The 24,739-nt window shown below is 43.8% G+C and overlaps 1 protein-coding gene across 2 annotated transcripts; it reads right to left on the bottom strand.

Moving 5' to 3' along the window:
- Positions 1-11,914: 11,914 nt before the first annotated feature.
- LOC137527113 (rho-related GTP-binding protein RhoG-like) lies at positions 11,915-24,411 on the bottom strand. Of its 2 annotated transcripts, none has more exons than XM_068247517.1 (2): positions 24,266-24,411; positions 11,915-12,920 (listed from the first exon to the last, which is right to left on the bottom strand). In XM_068247517.1, exon 2 carries the CDS (start codon positions 12,898-12,900, stop codon positions 12,325-12,327), a length of 576 nt encoding a protein of 191 aa, XP_068103618.1. In that variant the 5' UTR covers positions 12,901-12,920; positions 24,266-24,411; the 3' UTR covers positions 11,915-12,324. The 2 variants fall into 2 exon arrangements, with proteins under 2 accessions (XP_068103618.1, XP_068103619.1); XM_068247518.1 differs by having other exon boundaries at positions 24,331-24,406.
- Between the last annotated feature and the right edge of the window lie 328 nt (positions 24,412-24,739).

Below are 24,739 nucleotides of genomic sequence, written 5' to 3'. Positions count from 1 at the left end.
CATTCCTGATATTCACCCAGGTTTAAACAAATCACTGAATGCAACTTTCTATAGCCTCTGAGCGGCTGGTAAATTTCTTCAATTCCATTTATTGGAGCTACTGTGACATACAATAGGTTTGTATTGAATCTTCATTTTTTTTTTGCCCAGACAAAAGCATGTGAAAGGCAGACCATTATATATGGCTTATCCCTGTCAGTTATAGCATTGCCCCACACAGTAATTGCAGGGAAAGCATTACAGTATTCCTTTAGTTTTGCTGCATGACAGGCCTAGGAAATGCAGCTCTCAAATCAGTGTGGTCATGCAAGGTCAAAACAAGGTACGCGTGGCATGCTGGACAATGGCTTATGGACCATTGACTTCTCAAGGTCTTCAGAACCTTGAAGCTTATTATAATACCCTGGTGCAGGAGGAAATTCGTGTACATTTCAGGCAACATTCATTTTTTTTTAAGCTGTTTGCACCTTTTGAATAAAACTACTTGCAGACTTACATTCTTGTCCAAAAGTCAGTTCCCTTGTTATGCCTGGTACACACCATACAATTTCTTGTCGGATAGATGGGTCAAATTGATTATTTCCAACAGGTCCGAACTGATTTACAATTGTTTTTCTGAACACTTCCATACAAAATCAACCAGAAAAACGATCGGAAATCAGATCAGACCTGACGGGAAAAAAAAAAAATCGATTTGACCCATCTATCTGATGGAAAATTGCATGGTGTGTACCAGGCATCAGTGGGGGAACTGCAGGAAATTCTGTATCCATTGCAGTGAATGCCAGCCAGCAAGTAGAGATTTTTTTTTTTGGGGGGGGGGGGGGGGGGGGGCGGGGGGGCGCAAACTTAGATAAAATGTTGCGGACGATCTACTACTAGTGATGAAACAAAAACATTGTTCTCTAGCAGTCATGCAGCTGCACTGGTCAATCTCAGTTACTGATGTGTCACAGATGAGGGAACCTGCTAACGTGACATAGGTCTGGTTGTTAAAGTAAAGTTCCATGGAGTTTCATTAGATCGGACAATGAATAAAGGGAACAGGACTTGACCCCTCAGCAGACAGTTTGGAACACTGTAGACTCCTCTACTTCTGCAATGTGACACATTTGTTGTTATGGCGAGGGACAGAGGGATGACACATGGCTTCTGACGGAGTGTTAAGTATGGGAACAATGGACTCGGGGGCCAATTGTCCCTTAAAGATCCAGCATGCCAGACCATTAACCCTCCTGGCGGTATAAAAAAATTCCGCCAGGAGGGAGCGCAGCAGTTTTTTGTTTTTTTATATCATGTAGCGAGCCCAGGGCTCGCTACATGATAGCCGCTGCTCAGCGGCATCCCCCCGCCCGCTTCGATCCCCTTCGGCGATCTCCGATCAGGAAATCCCGCTCAAAGAACGGGATTTCCTGGAGGGCTTCCACCGTCGCCATGGCGATGGGGCAGGATGACGTCACCGACGTCGGGACGTCATTGGGAGTCCCGAACCACCCCTCAGCGCTGCCTGGCACTGATTGGCCAGGCAGCGCACAGGGGTCTGGGGGGGGCACGGCGCGACGGATAGCGGCGATCGCGCGCGGGGCGGCGGCGATCGGTGTGCTGACGCAGCTAGCAAAGTGCTAGCTGCGTGCAGCAAAAAAAAAAAAATTAAACAAATCGGCCCAGCAGGGCCGGAGAAAACCTCCTGCACGGCTTACCCCTTACCGCCAAGGAGGTTAAAAGTCAACTGAAGTGAGAGGTATATGGAGGCTGCCATATTTGTTTCCTTTTTAATTAAGCAATACCAGTTCCCTGGCTGTCCTGTTGATCCTCTACCTTTATACTTTTAGCCATTGACCATGAACAAGCATGCAGCAGATCAGGTGTTTGACATTATTGTCAGATCTAAAAAAGATTGGCTGCATGCTTGTTTCTAGTGTTATTCAGACACTATTGCAGCCAAACAGACCAGCAGGGCTGCCAGGAAACTGGTATTTTTTAAAGGGGCACTACAGCGAAAAGCTGTAACATTTAAAATATGTGCAAACATATACAAATAAGAAGTACATTTTTTCCAGAGTAAAATGAGCCATAAATTACCGTATTTTTCGGACTATAAGCCGCTCCTAAGCATACGACGCACCTAGGTTTAGACGACAAAATACCTCTGTCCTTGTGTCCTCCTCTATACCCCTTTGTGCCCCCTGTGTCCTCCTCTGCATGGGCACAGTACAGGGAGTCCCCGACATTGCGATGGATTGGAGGTTAGTATTGGCAGGCGTTCACAAGTCAGGAACTCTCTGCATTTGGACTATAAGACTCAGTGATTCTTTTTTCCCCCACTTTTGGGGAAAAAAGTGAGTCTTATAGTCCAAAAAATACAGTACTTTTCTCCTATAATGCTGTAACTTACAGTAGGCAGTAGAAATCACAGAAATGACAGGTTTTGGACTAGTCCATCTCTTCATAGGGGATTCTCAGCAAGGCTTTAAATCTTAAAGATATTCCCGGAAAAAAAATCTAAACAATGGCCAGCGTCCCTGCTCCCTACACAGTTTTTGGGCAGTTGGACAGAGCAACTGGCATTCACTAAGTGCTTTTGAAAATATATCCCTGAGAATCCCCTATAAAGTGATGGACTAGTCCAAAACCTGTCACTTCTGTCAGATTTCTACTACCTACTATAAGTGACAGCAACATAGGAGAACAGTAATTTATGGTTCATTTTACTCTGGAAAAAAAAAATGTACTTCTTGTTTGCACATATTTTACATTTTACAGTTTTTCACTGTAGTGCCCCTTTTAAAGGAAATAAATATGGCAGCCTCCATATACATCTCACTACAGTTGTCCTTTAAGTGACCTCTAGGGACACCTCTACACACGCTAGACTCTTGCCTGAGATGGCCCAGACTGGCCACCTTAGCCAAGAACAGTCTAACAGGTTAAAGCCTTAAAGTCAATGTTACCTGATGTAAAAAAACAAAAGTCAGATACTCACCTAAGGAGAGGGAAGGCTCTGAGTCCTAATGAGACTTCCCTCTCCTCTCCCGGTGCCCAGTCCCGCTCAGAATTCGACCAGTTCGGTCAAATACTGCCACTTCCGCCACCTAAGGGAGGTTTCAGAAGTCTTCGGGAGCACTCAGGCTCCCGAAGACGGGCCGCTTCATACTGCACATGCGCGAGCGAGCGCCCTCTATGACACACTCGCGCTTGCGCAGTATGGAGCCGTCTGTCTTCGGGAGCCCGAGTGCTCCCGAAGACTTCTGTAGTCCCCTGCAACAGGGGATTGGAACGGGGGAGCCAGCGCAGCACGGAGGGCACAGGGAGAGGAGAGGGAAGGCTCATTAGGACCAGAGACGTCCCTCTCCTTAGGCGAGTATCTGACTTTTTTTTTTTTTTATCGGGTAACAATGGCTTTAAAGGGAACCTAAACTGAGAAGGATATTGATTTTTCCTTTTAAAAATAATAATAATAATAATACCTTTTTTTTGTATAGCGCTTTTCTCCTGTCGGAGACTGCTGATCCTGTGTCTCTAATACTTTTAGCCACAGCCCCTGAACAAGCATGCAGATCAGGTGCTCTGACTGAAGTCAGACTGGATTAGCTGCATGCTTGTTTCAGGTGTGTGATTCAGCCACCGTTGCAGCCACAGAGTTCAGCAGGACTGCCAGGCAACTAGTATTGTTTAAAAGGAAACATCCATATCCCTCCCAGTTTAGGTTCCCTTTAAGGATTCCACATAAGACACAACCAGTCACTGCATGCCAACCTGTGCAGACCAACTGCAGTTTGAGAACATGCCTGTATCAAACTCATTTTAAGCTTTACAGATTGCTCTTTGGTAACACAGAAGCTTATGTCAGTACCATAATTAAACAGTATACATGAATTTACAGAATACATTTTTTGTAAAATACATAAATTTTTTTTACAGCTGCTGTACTTATTAGGCTATAAAATGTAATTCACGTACACAAAGTTCTCATACCCAAGAAGAGAGGCACTTTATCTGGACTAGATCTCAGCTATTTACAGTGAAGCTCAGGAAGGCTTGCACAGTTCTAGACTGTGCCAGAGTTTTCCAAAGTCTAGGACGTGTACTGGCGGAAGCCCTCACCCTTACTGTGGGTGGGACCTTGGAGAACTGCCCCACTACAGACCACTTTAGTAACGGTTACTAGTGATGTACCAGAGGAAGCATAGAAACAGCCCAGCGAATATTTCTGTAACTGGATACTGGCTGTGCCAGTGGTGGACACAACTGGTCATTTTTAAGCCCCATCTACACGATACGATTCTTTGTGCAATTTGATTACGATTCTATTTACAATCCGATTAAATCCAACATGTCCGATTGGAATTCGATTCAATTTGCCATCGTTTTGCAATGGCAAATTGAATTGAATCCCGATCTGACATGTTGGATTTAATCGGATCGTAATAGAATCGCACAAAGAATCGTATCGTGTAGATTGGGCTTAACAATTACATGCGGCAGATAAACACTAAAGTACATAGATTGAGATGGTGGCACACGTCAGCAACTATTGGAAAACACTGGCCAAACAATGTTGTTTAATGACATCACCACATTATGCAGCTTTATAATTAGCACAAGCTTCACCAGTCTTGCTGGTTTTATAATTGCGTAGGTTAGGCACAAGTTAAAGGGAATCTTTCCAAAATGAAGAAAAGCGTTGTTATTCATGTTTTTTTTTTGTTTAAGTGGGATTAAAATAAAATGTGTAACCTACAGGTAGCAGTTGCACCCAGTTCTGTAGGTTAGGTTGAGTCACTATGAAGTCAGTTCTAGCAAACCTCCCATCCAGAACAGAGAGAGACAACTTCCAGCGGTAGGCCAAGCTGCAGATTTACGTATGTGATTCAGCCTACAAGACTGCCGCTCTACAAGTACAGACAATAAATATAACATATAAAGACAGAAAGGCATCCCCTAGAACAGCAGGCAGCTTTATTTCTAACCAGTAAAACATCCCCTATAAAGATAATTGAGAAGGATGTAAGCCTACAACATTTTTATAAAATTCTACTGCCAAGACGGCTAGTCATATAGTTTAAGGATTAAACTACACAGTTGTTTTTTATGATGGATAAGCTTGTTTAAATCTTCCAGGTGTAGGACTTGTTGGGCTCAGGATGAAATTTGGAGCTACATATAGTCATTAATAGAGCAAAAAAAAAAAAAAAAAAAAAAAAGAATTATGCACATTTCTTATCAATAGGTAGTGGGAATAGACAAGGTCAAATCATATCTGCAAAATACAAATCAATTAACCAGCAGCTGATAATGTTACACAGGTGCCGATTAAATATTACACAGATCAAGCTTTCATTTGACTACAGCCATTTCCTGTTCCTGCTGAGAAAACTACTAGTGCTGCCTGTTTAAAGGAAGCCCGAGACAAAAATTGTCTACGTGGGGCCTGTACACAAGCAGAATGGCTGTCACCCAACATCGCTGGTTCGGGACTGTACAGATGCATGTTCGGTCTACAGGCCCACAATGTGTTCCGTTGCAATAGGGGCTTCGACCGCGCGGTGCAGATCTGACATCATGCAGCGGGGCAAGCACAAAGGTTTCGTCCGACGCTTGGCAGATCACTGGCCTGGTGTCAGCTGTGGGCTACTGTACACACGCCAGATTATCAGCAGAGGCAGTGGTTATCAGCCGCCTTAGCTGACTTTAATATAACAGGTGTACAGGCCTTAAAGTGAATGTTTACCGTTTAAAAAAAAGTCAGATACTCACCTAAGGAGAGGGAAGGCTCGGTCCTAATGAGCCTTCCCGCTCCTCGGTCCCGCGCAGGATCCCCCGTGGCAGTATTCGACCAGTTTGGTCAAATACTGCCACTTCCGCATGCCGAAGGGAGCTTTCGGAAGCCTTCGGGAGCACTCGGGCTCCCGAAGACGGGCCGCTCCATACTACGCATGCGCGAGCGCCCTCTATGACGCACTCGCGCGTGCGTAGTATGGAGCGGCCCGTCTTCGGAAGCCCGAGTGCTCCCGAAGACCTCCGAAGTCCCTGCGGACGCGAATGGGGGAGCCAGCGCAGCACCGAGGGCACCGGGAGAGGAGCGGGAAGGCTCATTAGGACCGTGCCTTCCCTCTCCTTAGGTGAGTATCTGACTTTTTTATTTTTAAAACGGTATCCACTGGCTTTAAAGAGACACTGAAGCGAAAAAAAAATTATGATATTATGATTTGTATGTGTAGTACAGCTCAAAAATAAATTATTAAGATTAGAAACATCAGTCTAATCGTTTTTAGTACAGGAAGAGTTAAGAAACTTCAGTTGTTATCTCTATGCAAAAAAGCCATTAAGCTCTACGACTTTCAAAGTCTGACTTTTATTATCTCAACTGTTTTCTTTTCCTCTGCCAGAGGAGAGGTCATTAGTTCACAGACTGCTCTGAAAGAATCATTTTGAATGCTGAGTGTTGTGTAATCTGCACATATTAGAGAATGATGCAATGTTAGAAAAAACACTATATACCCGAAAATAAAAATATGAGAATATTTTCTTTGCTGCTAATCTTCTAGTAATTATTCATAGTAACAATAACAATAATATTTATATAGCGCTTTTCTCCCTGGGGACTCAAAGCACTGTACACAACCAATTCATTATATCATATTTTTTTTTAGCTTCAGTGTCTCTTTAAAAGTAATGACCCATTCTAAGCAGCTTTCCCACGATCTTTTCAAAAAACGTACAATATTTAAGCAAAACAAAGCTGCTGAGAGCCCCATCAGACCCTACTGCATAAGGACTTCTTGTTAAGGTGATTGCTGCCCCATCCCTGCCCACCCAGAGGAACACACTTCAGTCTCTGCATAGGAACACAGGACAGCTTGTACAAAGGAGGATGGAATGACTGAAAATCATGTCTCTTATGCTGATTGGTATGCTATTGACAGGTTGGCATCAATCATGTATGGATCTAATGCAGTTCAGTAGTAAGGCATGTGTTCGAAATTATCCCCTCTGTTGTATTGCCTACTATGGCTTAATTTATGTTACATGTTGGAATAACTGAATACATTTTTTTTATTGCACTTCATCTTAGAAGTGTTACAGGGATTAATAAACCGAGGGGCTTGTTGCTTTCTCGTTAAATCTTTGGGGCTTATTGCTTTCATCATGCTTTCCTACACATCGTACAAATTGAACTCTGGCCTATTTTTTTTTTTTAAAAGGCTGCAGTTTATATTGTGGTGTGCAATGATGTGCTCTCTTCTAATTGGCTCCTGTGGGTCACGTGAGGTTTAAAATACATGTCAGTGACAAATATTTGATGCACACTGTGGAAGGTCACAGTGCTATATAAATGTATAATAATAATCAATATGACTTGGCTGACAGAGAGAGTGGGAGAATAGTTGCATGATTGGTAACTTGGACTGACTGATGGTCAGCGCCATTAGTGGGCAAGGTACCTGTTGCTTTATGATGAACTTGATAGCTACTGTTCAGTGGTAACGTTGTTGCAGCATTAGCTATATCCCCATAGGATCTTTATCCACTGGCTAGTGTACTGGTTAAAGATACATTTATACAGAAGACCAAGGTTTGAACCCTGGATGCAGCCAATTCCCTATTCAGTAAGGAGTCCTTGGGCCAGACTCCCTAACATGGCAGGGTGGCCTATTAAGCGCACCCTTAGTGGCTGCAACTATCAAGGGCTTTGCGCCGGACAGGAGAAAAGCAATATACAAATGTTATTTATTATCTTTTTCATGTTAAATTGTAACTTGACGGTGTACATGCTCTTTTATAAATAGGCCTGAGTAAGTATGGAGAACCTGCATGTGCATTCTACAATTTTCTATCTGGTGTACTGTCATACACAGTACCCAGTTATTCAATAATAATGGCGAGTGCAAAACAATGATGAGGGCTATAGCACATGAGACTTCATGGCTGATTCACTGATGAGTTGGAAAGCAGTGCAAAACAAGCAATCCAGAAAATATGGATTCAAATATGGACACAAAGTGCCTGCTATAATTATGTAGCATTTAATTTCAAACCCTGCCTTAAAAGGACTTACGAGGTGAAAACCAAAAAAAAGTTAAGTACCTGCATCAATTTAGATTCCACGGAGGACGCCATCCACGCCCTTCGTGTACTTCCGCCGGGTCCCCGCTGTTTAATAGCCCCCCGGGCCAGCTCCCGACCCCACAGCCTGGGTCGGGCTCTCATGCCTCCAGTAAAATGGCAGACGGAGCTTGCCACAGCTGCGCAGTCCGCATAGACGCGAGTGCGGCTGCGCAGCTCTAGGGCCTCCCTTCCCGATCCACGCCACGGCAAGCTCGGCCATTTTACTGGAGGCAGGAGAGCCCGGACCCGGGCTGTGGGGTCGGAAGCCGGCCCCGGGGGCAATTAAACAGCGAGGACCCGGCGGAACTGCATGGAGGGCGCAGATGGCATCCTCCATGGATTCTAAATTGGATGTAGGTACTTAACTTTTTTTTGGTTTTCACCTCGTAAGTCCTTTAACCTCCTGAGCGATAATCCCGAGCTGAGCTCGGGGTATGTCGCGCAGGAGGATTTCTCAGGCCCCGCTGGGCCGATTTGCATAATTTTTTTTTTGTTACACGCAGCTAGCACTTTGCTAGCTGCGTGTAACTTCCGATCGCCGCCGCTCGCCGCCGATCCGCCGCTACCCGCCGTTCCGTGCAGCCCCCCCCCCTCCCCAACCCCTTGCGCAGCCTGGCCAATCAGTGCCAGGCAGCGCTGAGGGGTGGATCGGAACTCCCTATGACGTCACGACGTCCATGACGTCGGTGACGTCATCCCGCCCCGTCGCCATGGCGACCAGGGAAGCCCAGCAGGAAATCCCGTTCTGAACGGGATTTCCTGCTTACTCTGATCGCCGAAGGCGATCGGAGTGGGTGGGGGGATGCCGCTGCGCTGCGGCTATCATGTAGCGAGCCCTGGGCTCGCTACATGATTTAAAAAATAAAAAAAATTAAAAAATAGTGCTGCGCCACCTCTTGGGCGATATAATTGTATCGCCCAGAGGGTTAAAGTGGGATGAACTTCATATTAACTGAAAAAAAAAATATCCAATAAGAAATTACTTATTTAGCTTGCCTATCCTGTTTTTAGTGTTCACTGTCAGATTTAGGATACTGTATGAAAAAAAGCTAAAAAAAATGTTTGTTGTTGCTGGTTTCCATCTTAACTGTTTCTCTGTGACACCAAAAATGACAACACTTCCGCCCTTTTCTTTTTTTTGTAACGCAGGTCAGTTTCAATTTTCCTCCCACAGCAAACATTGCCTAGACAACAGGCTTACACCACTGTGTAAACTATTCAAAGGGAGGTGGATATTAAATTGCCTACTAGTCAGTGTCCTCTTATCCAAAATAGGAAGCTTTTCAGTTATGTTTGTTACTGTAGCATAAAAACACTAATACTGCACCTAGCTTTGGTACAAAATAAAAAGTGGGACAGATAAGCGCCTACTTTAGTGAAAAAAAAAAGTGTTTGGGACATTTTTTTGGCAAGGTTTTATTTTTGGATGCAACATCTCCTTTAAGCTCCTCAGACCATTACGGGAGATGATGAAAGGGCAGTGAATTCGTTCTGGGAAGTTGTGCCATTACTGTATTATTAAAGTCATGTACAGCATCCACAGCAACAACTTGTATTTAAGAAAATAGACTGGACTTTTAATCCCATAAGAACTAACCTTTTTAGCAGCTCCTCTTTATGTTCTGATATGAGCCAGGGTTATAAACTTTGACTACCTAACAGACAAATCTAGGTCTGATTTGCTGCATTACAAATGCTGTACTAGCATTCTCCAGATCAAGAAAATCATTATAGGTTTTAAGCCAAGTGCGTATTTGAAAGGCAATCAAACTTTATTTTGAACATAAAGAGGCATATAGCTATGTCATTAATGACTGTGAGAGATGGGTGAGTGAGAAGGGAAGCTGAAAAGGCCTGTTAGTGGCCACAGCAGGGAGGGCTAACTAGGTCAGTGCCTCTCTATGTCCCTGACAATTGCACACGGACACCTCTGTTCATGATGCCTCCTCTACCTGGCAGATTACACTTTACAGAGCAAACCTGCATGCCTTCAAAGCACGCTGATAAAAGTAACATTACAAAGCAATGTGTAGGGCCCGATACATTTTCTGAGGTATTACAACTACATAGTACATATACAAAGCAGTACTGTATTTAAAAGAGCTCAAGGGAACAAGGTAGTTCTCTAAACCCTTATTCTACACATGGTAACCGCAGAAGCAATGAATATTCAGAATGCTTTTCCTTTTTTTCAGATCCAGATTCCCTTTGCAAGCAGAACTAAAGTCAAATAAAGAAAGTATCACAGCAAACAACATCAGTGCAGTAACAATGCTTAAAGACTTGCCTTTTACAACTGTCCAGTTTTCTAGATATTGTAAGTATTGTATATATTGTGTATTTTACGGGTACTGGAGATTTCATGAATGACCTCTGCATACTGCCTGCTGACTTGTCAACAAATGCAAATAAAGTCATTGCCGCAGCCCATTGTTCTCCATGTAACTGATTCCCAGGTGTCCTTCCCTAAATTTTGCAGACAATGCTTACTAAACAGTATCATTTCAAAGTGCAAGACATTAAACATCCTTACTACCAGGAGCCTGCTACAGGCTGAGCTTATGTTTGTTTTACTTGAATTTAATTCTGCTTCAAAAGGAAACATGAAGTGAGAAGAATAAAAACCAATGCCATTTCGGACTTCCTTTTAAAATCTGTTTAGTTGTTTGGCTGTTGTGCTAATCCCTTGCCTCTAATGCTGGGTACGCGCAGTGCAATTTCCCGTCCTTTCGATGGGTAATCTGACAGGAAGTTGCAACATGTGTACATGTCCAAACTGCTCCCGATTGATAACGGGATTGCATTTCATAACTTTGGAAAATCGATCACGGTATGAAAGGGGAGAAGACTGAACATGACAGACATAATTGTCCGATTCCAGTTGATCAGACAGGAAATAAAATTGTTTGTACCCAGCATAAAGCCTTTTTACACACGCATGACTAGATGTGACTGAGGAGGCCGATAAAGATCACCTTAGCCGATAGTCAGGTGTGTGTACAGAGGCCCCCAAATGTGTTCCTCAAGCAATCCGCCCCCGCCGCAACAACTTGGTCGATCGACGCCCAACTTTGTGCACTCCGCTCCCACACCCGCAGAGTGACATCAGTCAAAGATGAGTTCGCACCTTAATACGCTCTGAATCATTAAGAATGAGAATGCAGAAGAGGTATTCTGACCATTCACACTATATGCATTGCATAATCACTAGATTATCATCATTTTCATGTCCATTGTTTTATATGGATCCATTCCATATATGTGCTATACCTCAGTGAGCTGTTGGAAAGCATTGCGATACCCATTATGTGATATGAGGTGCTACCTGATGGAGGTCAGTACAGCAAAGCAGATGAGTGTATGTGCTCTGGCATAATGCACAGTGACCAGTGTTGAATGGCGTGAATTGGCCATCACCTGGACTCAACTAGCTGAATGGGAATGCAGCTCAAGCAAGATTGAAGACAACCTCATCAGCACAAAAGACAGCTAAATGGTACTGTTAAAATAGGACTCTATTCTCCTCACTTCAAGGTCCCTTTAAAGTATCTGCATAGTATGTCGCACAAGGGAAGTTTGTTTTGCAACTGTTAAATATTAAACCCTGAGTATTAAGGCTAGAAAGAGTCGTAGTCCTGTGTTACAGGACTTTGTATTAAACTCCTTCCTTTCTGCAAGTGAAGGTTACAGTGTTTAAACAGAATACACTGGGGTCTGAAGGTTAGATCCAGCACAAAAAGAAGATGCAGTCACATCAAAGAAAAAAATACCTTCTATTATAGGTACTCCTCTGCAAGTATAGAACTTCTGCAAAATTGCACAGTGAAGCTTTAATAGTGGCAAAGTAAGAGAGTAGTATAAAATATTATTAATTTTCCCCCCTCCCCCCAAAAAAGCAGATTTTCATTCCGTGGTAGCGATATGTGTAAAAAATCTGAGCTTCAAAAGTCCAAAGTACAAGGTTGGCATGCAGAAGCATTCAGGTACTTAATTTTCTAAGTACATATGTTGCATAGCTCCGCAGAAATGGCTGCCTTGTCTCCGGCACATTCATTCATTCGTAGGAAAGCAATAAAGCGTCATGAATCTACTCCATACAACTCATAGAATGAGCCGTTAGTGCAAGCTGAGGATAAGAGGGATATTGCCAAGATGTTGCGCTAAAAACCCAACATTTTCTTTTTTAATCAGCATTTGTGTGGTCAGCATTCACCCCTATAAAAGAACACACTTCTTCGTAGTTTTCTTTGTCACAGGATATAGAACAGCGCGGACAGCTTCAGCAAACACTTCCCTGACTCCTTCCTGATGCAGAGCGGAGCATTCGAGATACTTCACCGCCCCAATCTGTTTAGCAAGGGATGATCCCTGCTGTGGGGTGGTGGGTGCTAGGCTTTGCTCTTTTAGCTTTTTTATAGTCTCTGCATCATTTCGAAGATCTCTTTTCGTACCCACGAGTAAAACTGGCACATTAGGGCAGTGGTGGGAAACCTCTGGATGCCACTTGTGTCTCACATTGGCATAGGACGACGGACTGCCGATTGAGAAACATATGATAAACACGTTGGTCTGAGGATAAGACAGAGTGCGCAGGCGGTCATATTCTTCTTGACCAGCAGTGTCCCACAGATTGAGGCTAACCGTTCTGCCATCCACTGTCATCTGGGCACTGTAATTGTCAAATACTGTGGGGATGTACTCCTCGGGGAAGGCATTAGTGGTGTAACTGATGAGTAGACATGTCTTTCCAACTGCTCCATCACCAACAACTACACATTTTATTGTCTGCATTCTTCATGAAGTCAAGTGACCTGAGGGGAAAAAACAGATAAACTACTTAGTATGTCAGTAAGCAAGTGGAAAAAAATATTCAATTATTTCCATGTAGCATGCATGAAATAACTCATCATGGACTTGGCTTTTCAAAGACAATAGTGGTTCTTGGACTGGTGTCTGCAGGCCACTGGTAGGCTACAGGTGTCTGTCTGGTTATTTGCAGCCATTAGTTTTGAAGGTAAACTCCATGTAAGTATTTTATGCAAGGCTATTAAACTCCTTCAAGTAAACCTGAAATTATTAACTGTACCTCAGAGTACAAAAGCCAAAAGCTATTGGTGCGTACAGATGTTCTACTTGTCAATCACAAGGATTGTTCCTCTGGGCCAAACCTGCACAGGTAGAGGCTAGCGATGCATACAGCTGCTATGCAGGGGGGAGGAGGGCTGACAGTGCAGAGCACATCAGAGTGGGTGAGGCGAGTAGGTGAACAAAGCCCTCGTCCAAAACAATCCGCCTGGAGGATCACTCACTGACACACTTATGCTGGGCATACATGGCGCGATAGTTGTTAATTAGCCTCGATTCACTAACCAGCGCAAAGCCGGTTAGGAGGCTTTAACAGTTTGTGGGCGCAAACCACAGCGTTAGATGGTTAGCGCCCACACGACCACCCACATCGCGCGCAGAGCAGCTGGCCAGTAATAGTGCGCGGTGCGACGATAACGAAAACGGTGCACCCGGTGCGCCGAAAACGGTGCATCGGGTGGCCCCCAAAGCCGTTTCGGGGGCACCCAATGCTCCGTTTTCGGCGAACCGGTTGCGACGGTATCGTCGCACCGCGCACTATTACTGGCCATCCGCACTGCGCGCGATGTGGGTGGTCCTGTGCGCGATGTAGCTTTGCGCTGCTGTTAATGTACATTTTGGGCATTAAGTGGATTTTCACTCCGGCGCTAACACTTAGCGCCGGTTAGTGAATCAAGCCCATTGTGCATAGGAGTAAATTGAGCATCTCAGAAGTGAGTCAGTTAGTGACTAACAGTACTGTACTAACAAATTACTGTACGGAAAATATCAGGGCTATGTTAATACATACTGGTACATAATTTTAGTGTCTTTACAGTACCCCTGAACTGTAAAATACCCTTAGGGTCATTACACTATAGGACAACTAATGAGCAGTCCAGTATCCATGCTTCCCTATGGCCTCTTTCACACTGTACACTGAAAAATTGTCCGAATCACACGCCTGGAATAAGCATGCAGCTCCTTATTGTAACATCTGATCTGCATGTTTGTTTGGGGTCTATGGTGAAATGTATTAGAGGCAGAGGATCAGCAGGACAGCCAGGCAATATGGATTGTTTAAAAACAAGTGTCAGCTTCCATATCCCTCTCACTTCAGGTGTGCTTTGAATACCTAGGAATTGATGTACTAAAGCTGGCGAACGTTGAAAAACAGATGATCCTGCAAATCTGGAACTGGAGTTGTTTTGTTTCTAATTATCTGCTGTTACCTGCACAATCTTTGCTATTATTATTTGTTTACAGTATATAGCACCAGCATCTTTCGTAATGCTCTCACTTCGATCTCTTACAACAAAATCGCTGAAAGGCCACCTTTAAAATTTTGAACAGTCAGGGAGTCAGAGCAATTTTGGGTACCTGGAGTCAGAGGATTCATAAATTGAGGAGTCAGAGTTGGAGGGTCCCCTTTTTCAGAAAAGTGCAGACATACAAGGATGTCTGCACTTTTCTGAAGAAGTGGACCCTCTGAGGCCCCGAAACAAACGTCAAGCTTGTGCTGATCTATTCAATAAAACAAACTGCATTGTGACAATGGTGTGCGGACTTAAAGAGACACTGAAGTGAAAAAAAATATGATATAGTGAATTGGTTGTGTACTATGAATAATTACTAGAAGATTAGCAGCAAAGAAAATATTCTCATACTTTTATTTTCAGGTATATAGTGTTTTTTCTAACATTGCATCATTCTATAATATGTGCAGATTACACAACACTCAGCATCCAAAATGATTCTTTCAGAGCAGTCTGTGAACTAATGACCTCTCCTCTGGCAGAGGAAAAGTAAATAGTCCAGGAACAGTTGAGATAATAAAAGTCAGATAACAGCCCTCTCCAGGACTAACTTATGCCTAGTACACACTAGCAATTTTGATGGATCAATCATTGGTCAATTTTACCACCTCCATGTAGTATGACCATTTACCTATATAATCTGCATAGAATTGAAAATCTGTTTGGCCCTCATACTACATGGAGGTGGTAAAATTGACCAATGATTGATCCATCAAAATTGCTAGTGTGTACTAGGCTTTAGTCAGAGAGCTTAATGGCTTGTTTGCATAGAGATAACAACTGGAGTTTCTCAACTCTTCGGGCCTGTTCATACTTGCTGCGTTTGTAGAACGCGTATAAATTCAAAGAAACGCAAGTTGAAAAACGCATGCGTTTTTCTTGCGTTTGAATGCGTTTTCTATTGCGTTTTGCACAAACACGTGACCCAGGGGAAAAAAAAGAATTATGGGAACCGCAGAGGAAAACGGACGCTAAAAACGCAATAGTACGCGTTTTTGATACGCGTCCATAGACTTTCATTGCATCCGTTTCTATGCGTATCGCACAGAACTGCGTGCAGCAATGCGGATGAGAAACGTATGCGTCTCATACGCATACATGTGAACTAGCCCATTCAAAAGCATTAGGAGCCGTTTCTATGCGTTTTTGGTACCCGGACATGTTCCCTGAAAACGGCTAGGAACGCATATAGTCTGAACAGGCCCTTCCTGTACTGGAAACAAGTACACTGATGTATCTGATCTTAATGTTTTATTTCTTAGCTGTGCTACACATACAAATCATAATATCATTATTTTTTTTCGCTTCAGTGTCTCTTTAACTTCGTTTGCTATTGTTCAGCCTCAAGTTGGTATCCCAAATTGGTTTACCACTGTGAGGGGTCATTTTAAGTAGAAGATCAGAGCTGATAGAGCAGATCAAGGAGGCATATAGAACAGAGATTTTGGGCTTGATTCACAAAGCAGTGCTAACTATTAGCACTCTTGTGAAAAGCCCCTCTTAAAAATGAACTCGCACGCATAGTATCGCGTGCAAAACTTCGCGACGAAGACGTACCCGATGCGCCTATAAGGTCGCATGGGGCGACCTTAACGTTGCATAGTGCGACGTGAAGGTCGCACCCCATGCGACCTTATAGGCGCATTGGGTGCGCCGTTTGTCACACCGCGATGCGACGTTTCGCACGCACTACACTGTGCGCGCAATACTTTGCGCGCGAGTTCATTTTAAAAACGGTGCTAACCTAGTTAGCTCCCTACTTTACACGCCCAAAGTCTTTAGGCATGCTAACTAGGTTAGCACCGCTTTGTGAATCATGCCCTTTGTGTTTTGGGGGCTCTGAGGCTGTGCAAATGTTCTCAAACCAGGTGAGACTTCTATGAATTTCAGTTCTCAGAGTGACTGACAGGTAAAAACCTTATTTGGTTCCATAGAAGCCCATTAATATCTGGGATACCAATATTCTCTCTGTTGATAATGTCTCCAGAGGATATGTTGTATTTGGTGCCAATATGTTCTATCCCAGTCAAGGACAGAGGAACACCCATACCCACTGCAAAAGCGAACTGGACAGTTGGTACCGGATGCGGATCAGGTCCCATCCCTTTAATGCTGGACACACACGTTGCGTCTTCCCGTGCGATTCGCGGGATCGATTCCGTCGATTCGATTATTTCCAACATGTTCGGTCGTGTTTCGATGGATACAGCCGTCGATTTTGCATATTAAGTATGCAAAATCGACGGCTGTATCCATCGAAACACGATCGAACATGTTGGAAATAATCGAATTGCCGGAATCGATCCTGCGAATCGCACGGGAAACCGCAACGTGTGTATCCAGCATTACAATGGCCTGGGGGGATATGGTAAGTTTTCTTTAGGAGGACAAGAGGCTTTGGCGTACATAATACGGCCCTGGGTTCTACAGATGAGAAAATGGCATCTAATTCGACCCATTTTTTTTAGGGTGTGACTTTGGAACTAGTCCAAGATCTGAGTGAGAAGAGTTGCATGGTATAGTAGTATACTTATGGTATTGTACTTTAAGATCAGGCAATTCTATGCCCCCTCTGTCCTTGGGTCTGCTTAATAACCTGCAGTTAATTCTAGATTGTAGCTTATTCAGAAAAACAGATAACCAGAATGGGATAGCTTGCATTACTTATAGTGTTTTTGGGAGGATATCCAATTTTGATAACACAGGTCCTGGCTGACCAGGATCGGTTTAGGGACATCCACCTCTTCTGATCAATTGCGATCCTGCTAGTTAGTGGGAGGAACTTTCAATTAAAATACAGAATTGTATGCATCAATGTACATACAGCATTTCTATGACCCTGCATCAACTTGGAACGATTTGCAGCTAATTGCCCATTCCTATTCCCTACTCATTTTAATGACGTCAATCACATCAGGAGGCAATGGTTCTCTGCACTTCCCTTCTCTGCAGCCCTGTGATCTTGGCCACGGCAGTGTACTAAGCCTAGAGCTATGTACACACACTAGATGGAACTAAGCCAAGGCAGCTGTTCGTTGGCAACCACAGCCAAGAATCTAGTGTACAGGTGTTCCCCAAGATCGTTTAAAGGGAACCAGAAGTGAGAAGCATATGAAGGCTAAGGTAGCCATATTTATTTCCTTTTAAACAATATCAGTTGCCTTGCTGTCCTGCTGATATATCTGGCTTTAGTAATGTTTGAACCGCATACCTGAAAGACGCATGTGGCTAATCTTGTCAGAGACATCTAATCTATGTGCTTGTTTAAGGACTATGGCTAAAAGTATTAGGCTTGGTTCCCACTTCAGCGGAGATTGTAATTTTTTGTCCATTGTCCGCTTATTGCTAAACATACAAAGAGCAGCTAGTACTTTATAAATAGGAGCCGTTCACACTTGTCACTCTGAAACGGATCGGTGGGATCCACTGCGGTACGCAGGCCGCACTTCTGTGCAGACCACGATAATCCCAGTCAGGCAGATGCTAGCATTCTGTACACTACCCAAAAATGAAAACTAAAAGCTCTTTCATTGAGGATTATGAGGATATCTCATTGATTGCAGTAAGGTGTGATGCAATGGGATTGGTCAGGAAAATTCAGTGGGTGCACTTGCGCTTACAGGGTAATGTGCACGTTTACATGAGCAATGAGGCATACTTTCATGGTACTGTATGGTCACAACAAATGTGTGATGTGACATTTCTGAAATGTTGCAGTGCGACTGAAGAATTGCATTGCAACGTACAGTTAATACTTGTGAAAGGAGCCTAAATATTTTATTAATTTATTTTAGAACTTCTCTTCTGAAAAAGTGCTTTGTTATATATTCCTGGTTTGTGACCTCTAGAAAGTGGCACAGCAGGGTCCCAGAGATACCCTTTTTCTCCTGGAGGCATGGACCAAACCATCACTGCACTGTAGAGATGGCCCTTTATAACCTTTACCCCAAAGTGTAGGTATGTGACAATTTCTCCCACTGCTATCACAATCTTCAGGCAGAAACAATTCTTATCCTCTTATTTATAAGTAGTTACCAGGGCTGTGGAGTCGGTCCAAAAATCCACCGACTCCGACTCCTCAGTTTAGGATTTCACCGACTCCGACTCCTCGACTCCGACTCCTCTAATTTGCATATTACAATTTTGTTGATTAAAAGTATGTAACATGAAATTCGTCTCTTAACTGCCAACGCTTAGGAATTTTACAAGACAACTGAAGTGAGAAGGATATGTAGACTACTATATTTATTCCCTTTAGACTAAAACTAGTCCTTGGTAAGAGTACTTGTAAAAGGTACAAACCAGAACAAAGAACATCTATCAGGCCCTAGGCAATGTAAGTGTGGGTACATGTAAGAATGATGTGCAGGTACTCTGCAGGGGAATGAGGAGATTGTAAACAGACAACGCCTCTGTGTTCAATGTGCACAGCATTCTCAGTGGATTCCCTGCAGCTCTGTGGGGAGTGCATATGTAGAGTATAGTACTACTGTGTAACAAAGTAAACCTGAGACAGATGAAATTAAAGTTTTATACATACCTGGGGCTTTCTCCAGCCGCCTTCAGGATAATCAGTCCCTCGTTATCCTCCTCCGCCACCTGGATCTTCTGCTATGAGTCCTGGTACTTGAGCCAGTCGGGCGTAGCGCGTATGCACACACTCCGCCACCAGGAGCATACTACACCTGTGCAGCACTATTGCGCAGGTGCAGAATGTTCCTGGCTGTGGGAGCGGCATGCGGCCGGACAGCGCTGACTGGCTGAAGTACCAGGACTCATAGCAGAAGATCCGGGTGGTGGAGGACAGCGAGGGACTGATTAGCCTGAAGGGGGCTGGAGGAAGCCCCAGGTATGTATAAAACTTTACTTTTCATCCGTCTCAGTTACCCTTTAATTTGTAGTCACCAAACCAAATTTTAACAACATATCAAATTATTTGATTTCATGAGCAAAGAGAGTGCATACATTTGCATAAATCAGCATCAATGCAGAATTATTTTCATCTCGTTGACCATCTCTATTAGTGACACGGCTACACATCAGGCTTTATTCTTACAGCATAGATGTTATTTAGTATATATGAGATTCCTGTGTACACATCATATATACAGTCACAATCAGATATGTATATCTGACCTTAAAAATACGGGGACTGCTTTATTGAAGCAGCACAAGTAACTAATTTTGATTGGTTTATTTCATTTCTGTGGACTAAGCACAGCTATTACTGTATATATACATTATTTTTAATGACTATTATCTGAGAAATAGAACATTTTATCATATTTTCTATTTTAATTACAGTTACAAATTAATTAGGAGTCGGAGTCGGTGCATTTTTTCCCGACTCCGACTCCAGGCACCCAAAATTGCCCGACTCCACGACTCCGACTCCACAACTCCGACTCCACAGCCCTGGTAGTTACAACTGCTGTCAAGCAGCAACTGACAACATTAATGTAGTTTAAACGTAGTAACAGAACATTGATACTGTCCCTGTTTGCATATTGATCACCATTACAAAAAGGAACTTGCAGTGTTGACGGTAAAAATAGCAACAAAATGATTAAATTATGTTTGTCATTTTATCACGGTTCTAGAAATAGCCTCTTAACACATTTTCATACCTCTCAATCGAATAAATCAGTTCATGTTTCAGGAGTTGTTCATGTAGGTGAAAAGTTAAAATAGTACCATACCATTTCCATTGCTGCTGTACTGCAATGGAAATGATGTAATGCAGAAATAGAATGTAAAGCTTGCTATGCACATAAAATAAAAGTACATAAGTAGATATGCATTCTCCAAATAAAAATGACACCACCATTACTTTTTAGTTAGTTCTGTGCATGGTCAGTAGGAACACCAGCAGCCAGGGAATGGTGGTCTGCTAGTGTATTACCCAAATATAATTCTACAAGTATCTACTGTGCAATGACATACTTACAGTAAAGCTAAAGGCACTAGTCATCTTTAGGGGACCCAGCAGGAAACTTAATAGGGAAGTTCAGCTAATTTGGTGGACAGCACCCTCCTTGAACTGCCACTATTTGGATATATAACGCTTTGTGCTGTAAGAGGGTACTGTATTTGGAGAACTCTTCCCTATGAAGTTTCCTGCTGGGTCCCCTTATGCAGACTAGTTCCAAGATAAATGCCCTGGTCTGCAATACTGGACAACTACCACTATATTGTGGACTACTGGGGCATAAAGAGAAGATGAGCTACCTATACTGTATACAGTACAATCCCTTTACAGTAAACTCCCAAGGGAACAGACCAAGTAGGTTACTATATCAGGATTGGTCATACATTGCATACCGAGACCTGGGGACTATAGTCAGAGGTTTACTATAACAAGATTCTACTGTCCCAGGATATTCAGTACTGCTTTAAAGTGGACCTGAACACTTGCACAGGACAGAAGAAAAACACAGAGAAATGCACCTGGTATGGATTTAGAGAGTTTAGCCCGTCTAATTTTCCCTTATTGGTGACTAATCACAACTGTAATTTGATCTCTCAGCTGTGACAGCTGGCTGCCTCATCAGAGCAGCTAATTTGTAAACACGGATTGTTAACCCAATAGGCCCATACACACGGCGGATTTCCGTGAACGACGGGTCGTTTGAACGTCCCGTCGTTCAGTCGTTCGCCCGCTAAATCGGGCGTGTGTACAGACTGTCGTTCGCTTGATAAGAGTGAGTTTGAGCGATCCGCCCGGCGGAAATCCAACGTGTGTATGGGCCTTATGTCTAATTCCATGCAAGCAGGAAGTAGAAATACTACCGATTTATTTCAGGATTTGTATCGGCTGTAACAAAGAATTTTTTTTTCTTTAAAGGTTATTATGCTGTTGCTTATCTTTTAGAGCAGAGAGGAAGTTCTGAGGCCAGGTCCACTTTAAACCAAGGTAGGCACATCCCAGGTGAAAACTAACAACACAACTTCCATACTAAATGCCATTCCTTAATATCTTACATGGCTTCTTAAAATGTCTTTCTTGCCATAATGTGTCATACCTGTCCTGGATTTCCAGATTACTGTACTGCACACAGAAACACTTCTCCATGATAACAAAAGAGTCCTTGACAAATGAGTTTCACATTCATGTGACTAATACACAAGATATGAATGACTGAAAATAACTTATGGAGAATGTACACACAATCGCCTATGAGAGATTGAAGCATTTATTTCACTAAAAACCTTCTGCCTTACTTATAAAAAACTTGGTGTAATTGCCTTCTTAACACAGAAGGAAATTTGCAATAATTCAGTTATAAGTGAACATTTGTGGTTACCCACAATGCACTACCACTAAATATGCAAATTATCCCTTTTCACCCTTGTAAGCCAAGCAAGCATCCAGAACCGCTGGTGTATAGCAAGCTTATAGTTTTTAGTTTTACACAGCCATATCAAACCCACATGTAGACAGCCTGTTTCGGACTTTTGGTCCTCATCAGTACATGGCAGGGATTGATAAGGCTGTATGAAATAGGGCTTGGACTAGAGTTGGGCGAACAGTTCGGCTGTGTTAGCCGAACTGCAGCCAAACTGTTCGGCTGCCCAACCTGTCATTTTGATGTGGCTCTTACTACTTCCGGGTCGCAATGACCCGGAGTAGTACGTCTGCGCTGGCCCGGCGGAGCGCGTCCTAGATCGCGATCCCGTTGCCGGGCACTCTCTGCGCATGTGTGTGACGTCATGAGTGACGTCACACACATGCGCAGAGAGTGCCCGGCAACGGGAGCGTGATCTAGGACGCGCTCCGCCGGGCCAGCGCAGACATACTACTCCGGGTCATTGCGACCCGGAAGTAGTAAGAGCCACATCAAAATGACAGGTTGGGCAGCCGAACAGTTCGGCTGCAGTTCGGCTAACACAGCCGAACTGTTCGCCCAACTCTAGCTTGGACCAGTACAACAGAGTAACCAAGCAGCTCAGGGTGACCCAAACTACTAGGAATGTATAGGGGGATAAAAGGAACCAAAAACTTATAAAACACTGCACAGCCTTATAGCTTAAACTTTGCTTTTTTATTTGCAATATTTTCCCCAAGGTCCAGTGTTTTTGGCCCAACTCCCCCACAAGCAATTACGGCATTTTTGATTATCATCATAGCATATCCACCTATATGAAATGAAATACGCCGACGTGAATCATCTCAACTACCCCTTTATGTCTAGATATTTGTTAAGGGGGGGTTCTGCTTCTGACTTGCTTTAAAGGACAACTGAAGTAAGAGGGATATAGAGGCTGCCATATTTATTTCCATCTAAGCAATGCCAGTTGCCAGGCCCTTCTGCTGATCCTCTGCCTCTAATACTATTAGCCATAGCCCCTGAGCAAGCATGCAGCAGATCAGGTGTTTCTGACATTAATGTCAGATCTGACAAGACTAGCTGCATGCTTGTTTCTGGTGTTATTCAGATACTACTGCAGAGAAATAGACCAGCAGGGCTGCCAGGCAACTGGTATTGATAAAAAAACCCATATGGCAGCCTCTGTATACCTCCTACTTTAGTTCCCAGATACCAAAGCCGAAATAACCTAGCGAAACATGGGGAGCAGGCATATACTGTAACCTGACACCTAAGACGCCCCCCCCCCCCCATTCTGCCATTGCTTCCTACCTAAATGCTCCTCCGGCAGCCTCCTCCAGGTCCCCAAAGTCAGGCACTACTGCGCAGGCACTGACTGGGCGCGACCTACAGCACACGCCCGCGCCAGGAGAGCTCTGCGCTCGATATCACTACGTGATGCACACAGCGCTCCCAGCCACGAATGCATGCTGTGGGACACACACAGCCCGGCCAGCACCTGCGCAGTAGTGCCTGACTCCAGTGAAAGGAGAATTGGGGTGGGGTGGTGGGGGGGGGGGGTGTCAGCATCCAGTGAAAGGAGAATTGGGGTGGGGTGGGGGGGGGGGTGTCAGCAGTAGGCATCATGTCAGGTCACAGTATATGCTTGATCACTCTCCCCCCATTTTTCTAGGTTATTTTGGCTCTGGTATGCTTTAAGTGGCCCCTCATATTACATAGAAGTGGTAAGGTTGTACACCTTAAGGTTACTCCAATATCGTCTGTAAACACTTTTCAAACATTCCTTCTTGCTTTTAATTGACTAAAAATAAATAGATTTTGACTGATATTTTGGGTTGGCGTCCACAATTTTCAGATTCCCTTTCCAGTCTAAAGAAAAACAAAAGTTTGCTTTCTTAAAACAGAAAGAAATTTGCGATAATTCAGGTTGGAGTGAGCTTGAGATGTCTCCAAGTGCATCACTATGTATTACAGTGTATTCTTTCTGTTTTAAGAAAGCAAACTTTTGTTTTTCTTAGCATTTTAGTAAGGGGGCTTTTATGACCATTGTAGCCCCTCACACTCACTTCAATGAGTTCTGGTTCACCATGAGCTTGCTGGTTAGTCTGTACCAGTCTAAAGAAAAGCTGTAGTAAAAATTAACATTTCAGCCTATTTTAAATGGGACAAGCTTGTAGCCCCCTTGTACTGTATGTTATTGTACACCGTGTGTAGAGAAGAAGTGAAATCCACAAAGGGAAGTTCAGTAAGTTTCATCATCATATCTGCCCAGTGTCGGCCAGTCCAGCACTATACTGTGTCCCATCCCCACATTTATATTGGTGTCACCCCAGTGTGAAGAACAACCAGCCCAGCAGCAGCTACCCCAGTCGGCCCGCCCCTCCCCTCAGACACACCCACCCGAGCACTCTATGCCCCCAACCTATGGCCCATCCGGTCTCTGCTCACCCAGCCGCAGTCCTGGCGCTCCGCTCTCCACTGATTGCTGCTCCACCCAACCCGCCGAGACTCACCGTCCTACGGCCACTTCCTGGTCTCTATCTCTCCGCTCCACTTCCTGTATCGGCCCTCAGCGGCTACAATCATCTTACTTCCGGCACCTATGGGCCCCGTCACACCCGCCGACGGGCATGGTGGGAACTGTAGTTCTATGTGTGATGCTGTAAGTTTCAGTAGCCGCCGCCAGTCGGCGCTGTACACCCATTTATGTAACGGAAAACAAGAGTGGCAAGGATTGTTGTAGAAGGAGAAGAGGAACTATACAAGAAGTCACTGAAAAGAACTAGTACTAAGTACCAAATAAAGTACAACGTTGCTCTCCTAAAACAAATGGTAAATGCAAGTATTTAGCAAGGCAACCTCTATGTAGGTATTCAGAATAGCAAGCAAGTATAGAAATCATCCCTTTTAGAGCAGGGTTTT

This window comes from Hyperolius riggenbachi, chromosome 8 (genome assembly GCF_040937935.1).
Source record: "Hyperolius riggenbachi isolate aHypRig1 chromosome 8, aHypRig1.pri, whole genome shotgun sequence".
In the NCBI taxonomy this organism is placed as follows: Eukaryota; Metazoa; Chordata; class Amphibia; order Anura; family Hyperoliidae; genus Hyperolius; species Hyperolius riggenbachi.
This window is presented reverse-complemented; position numbering and strand designations above follow the sequence as displayed.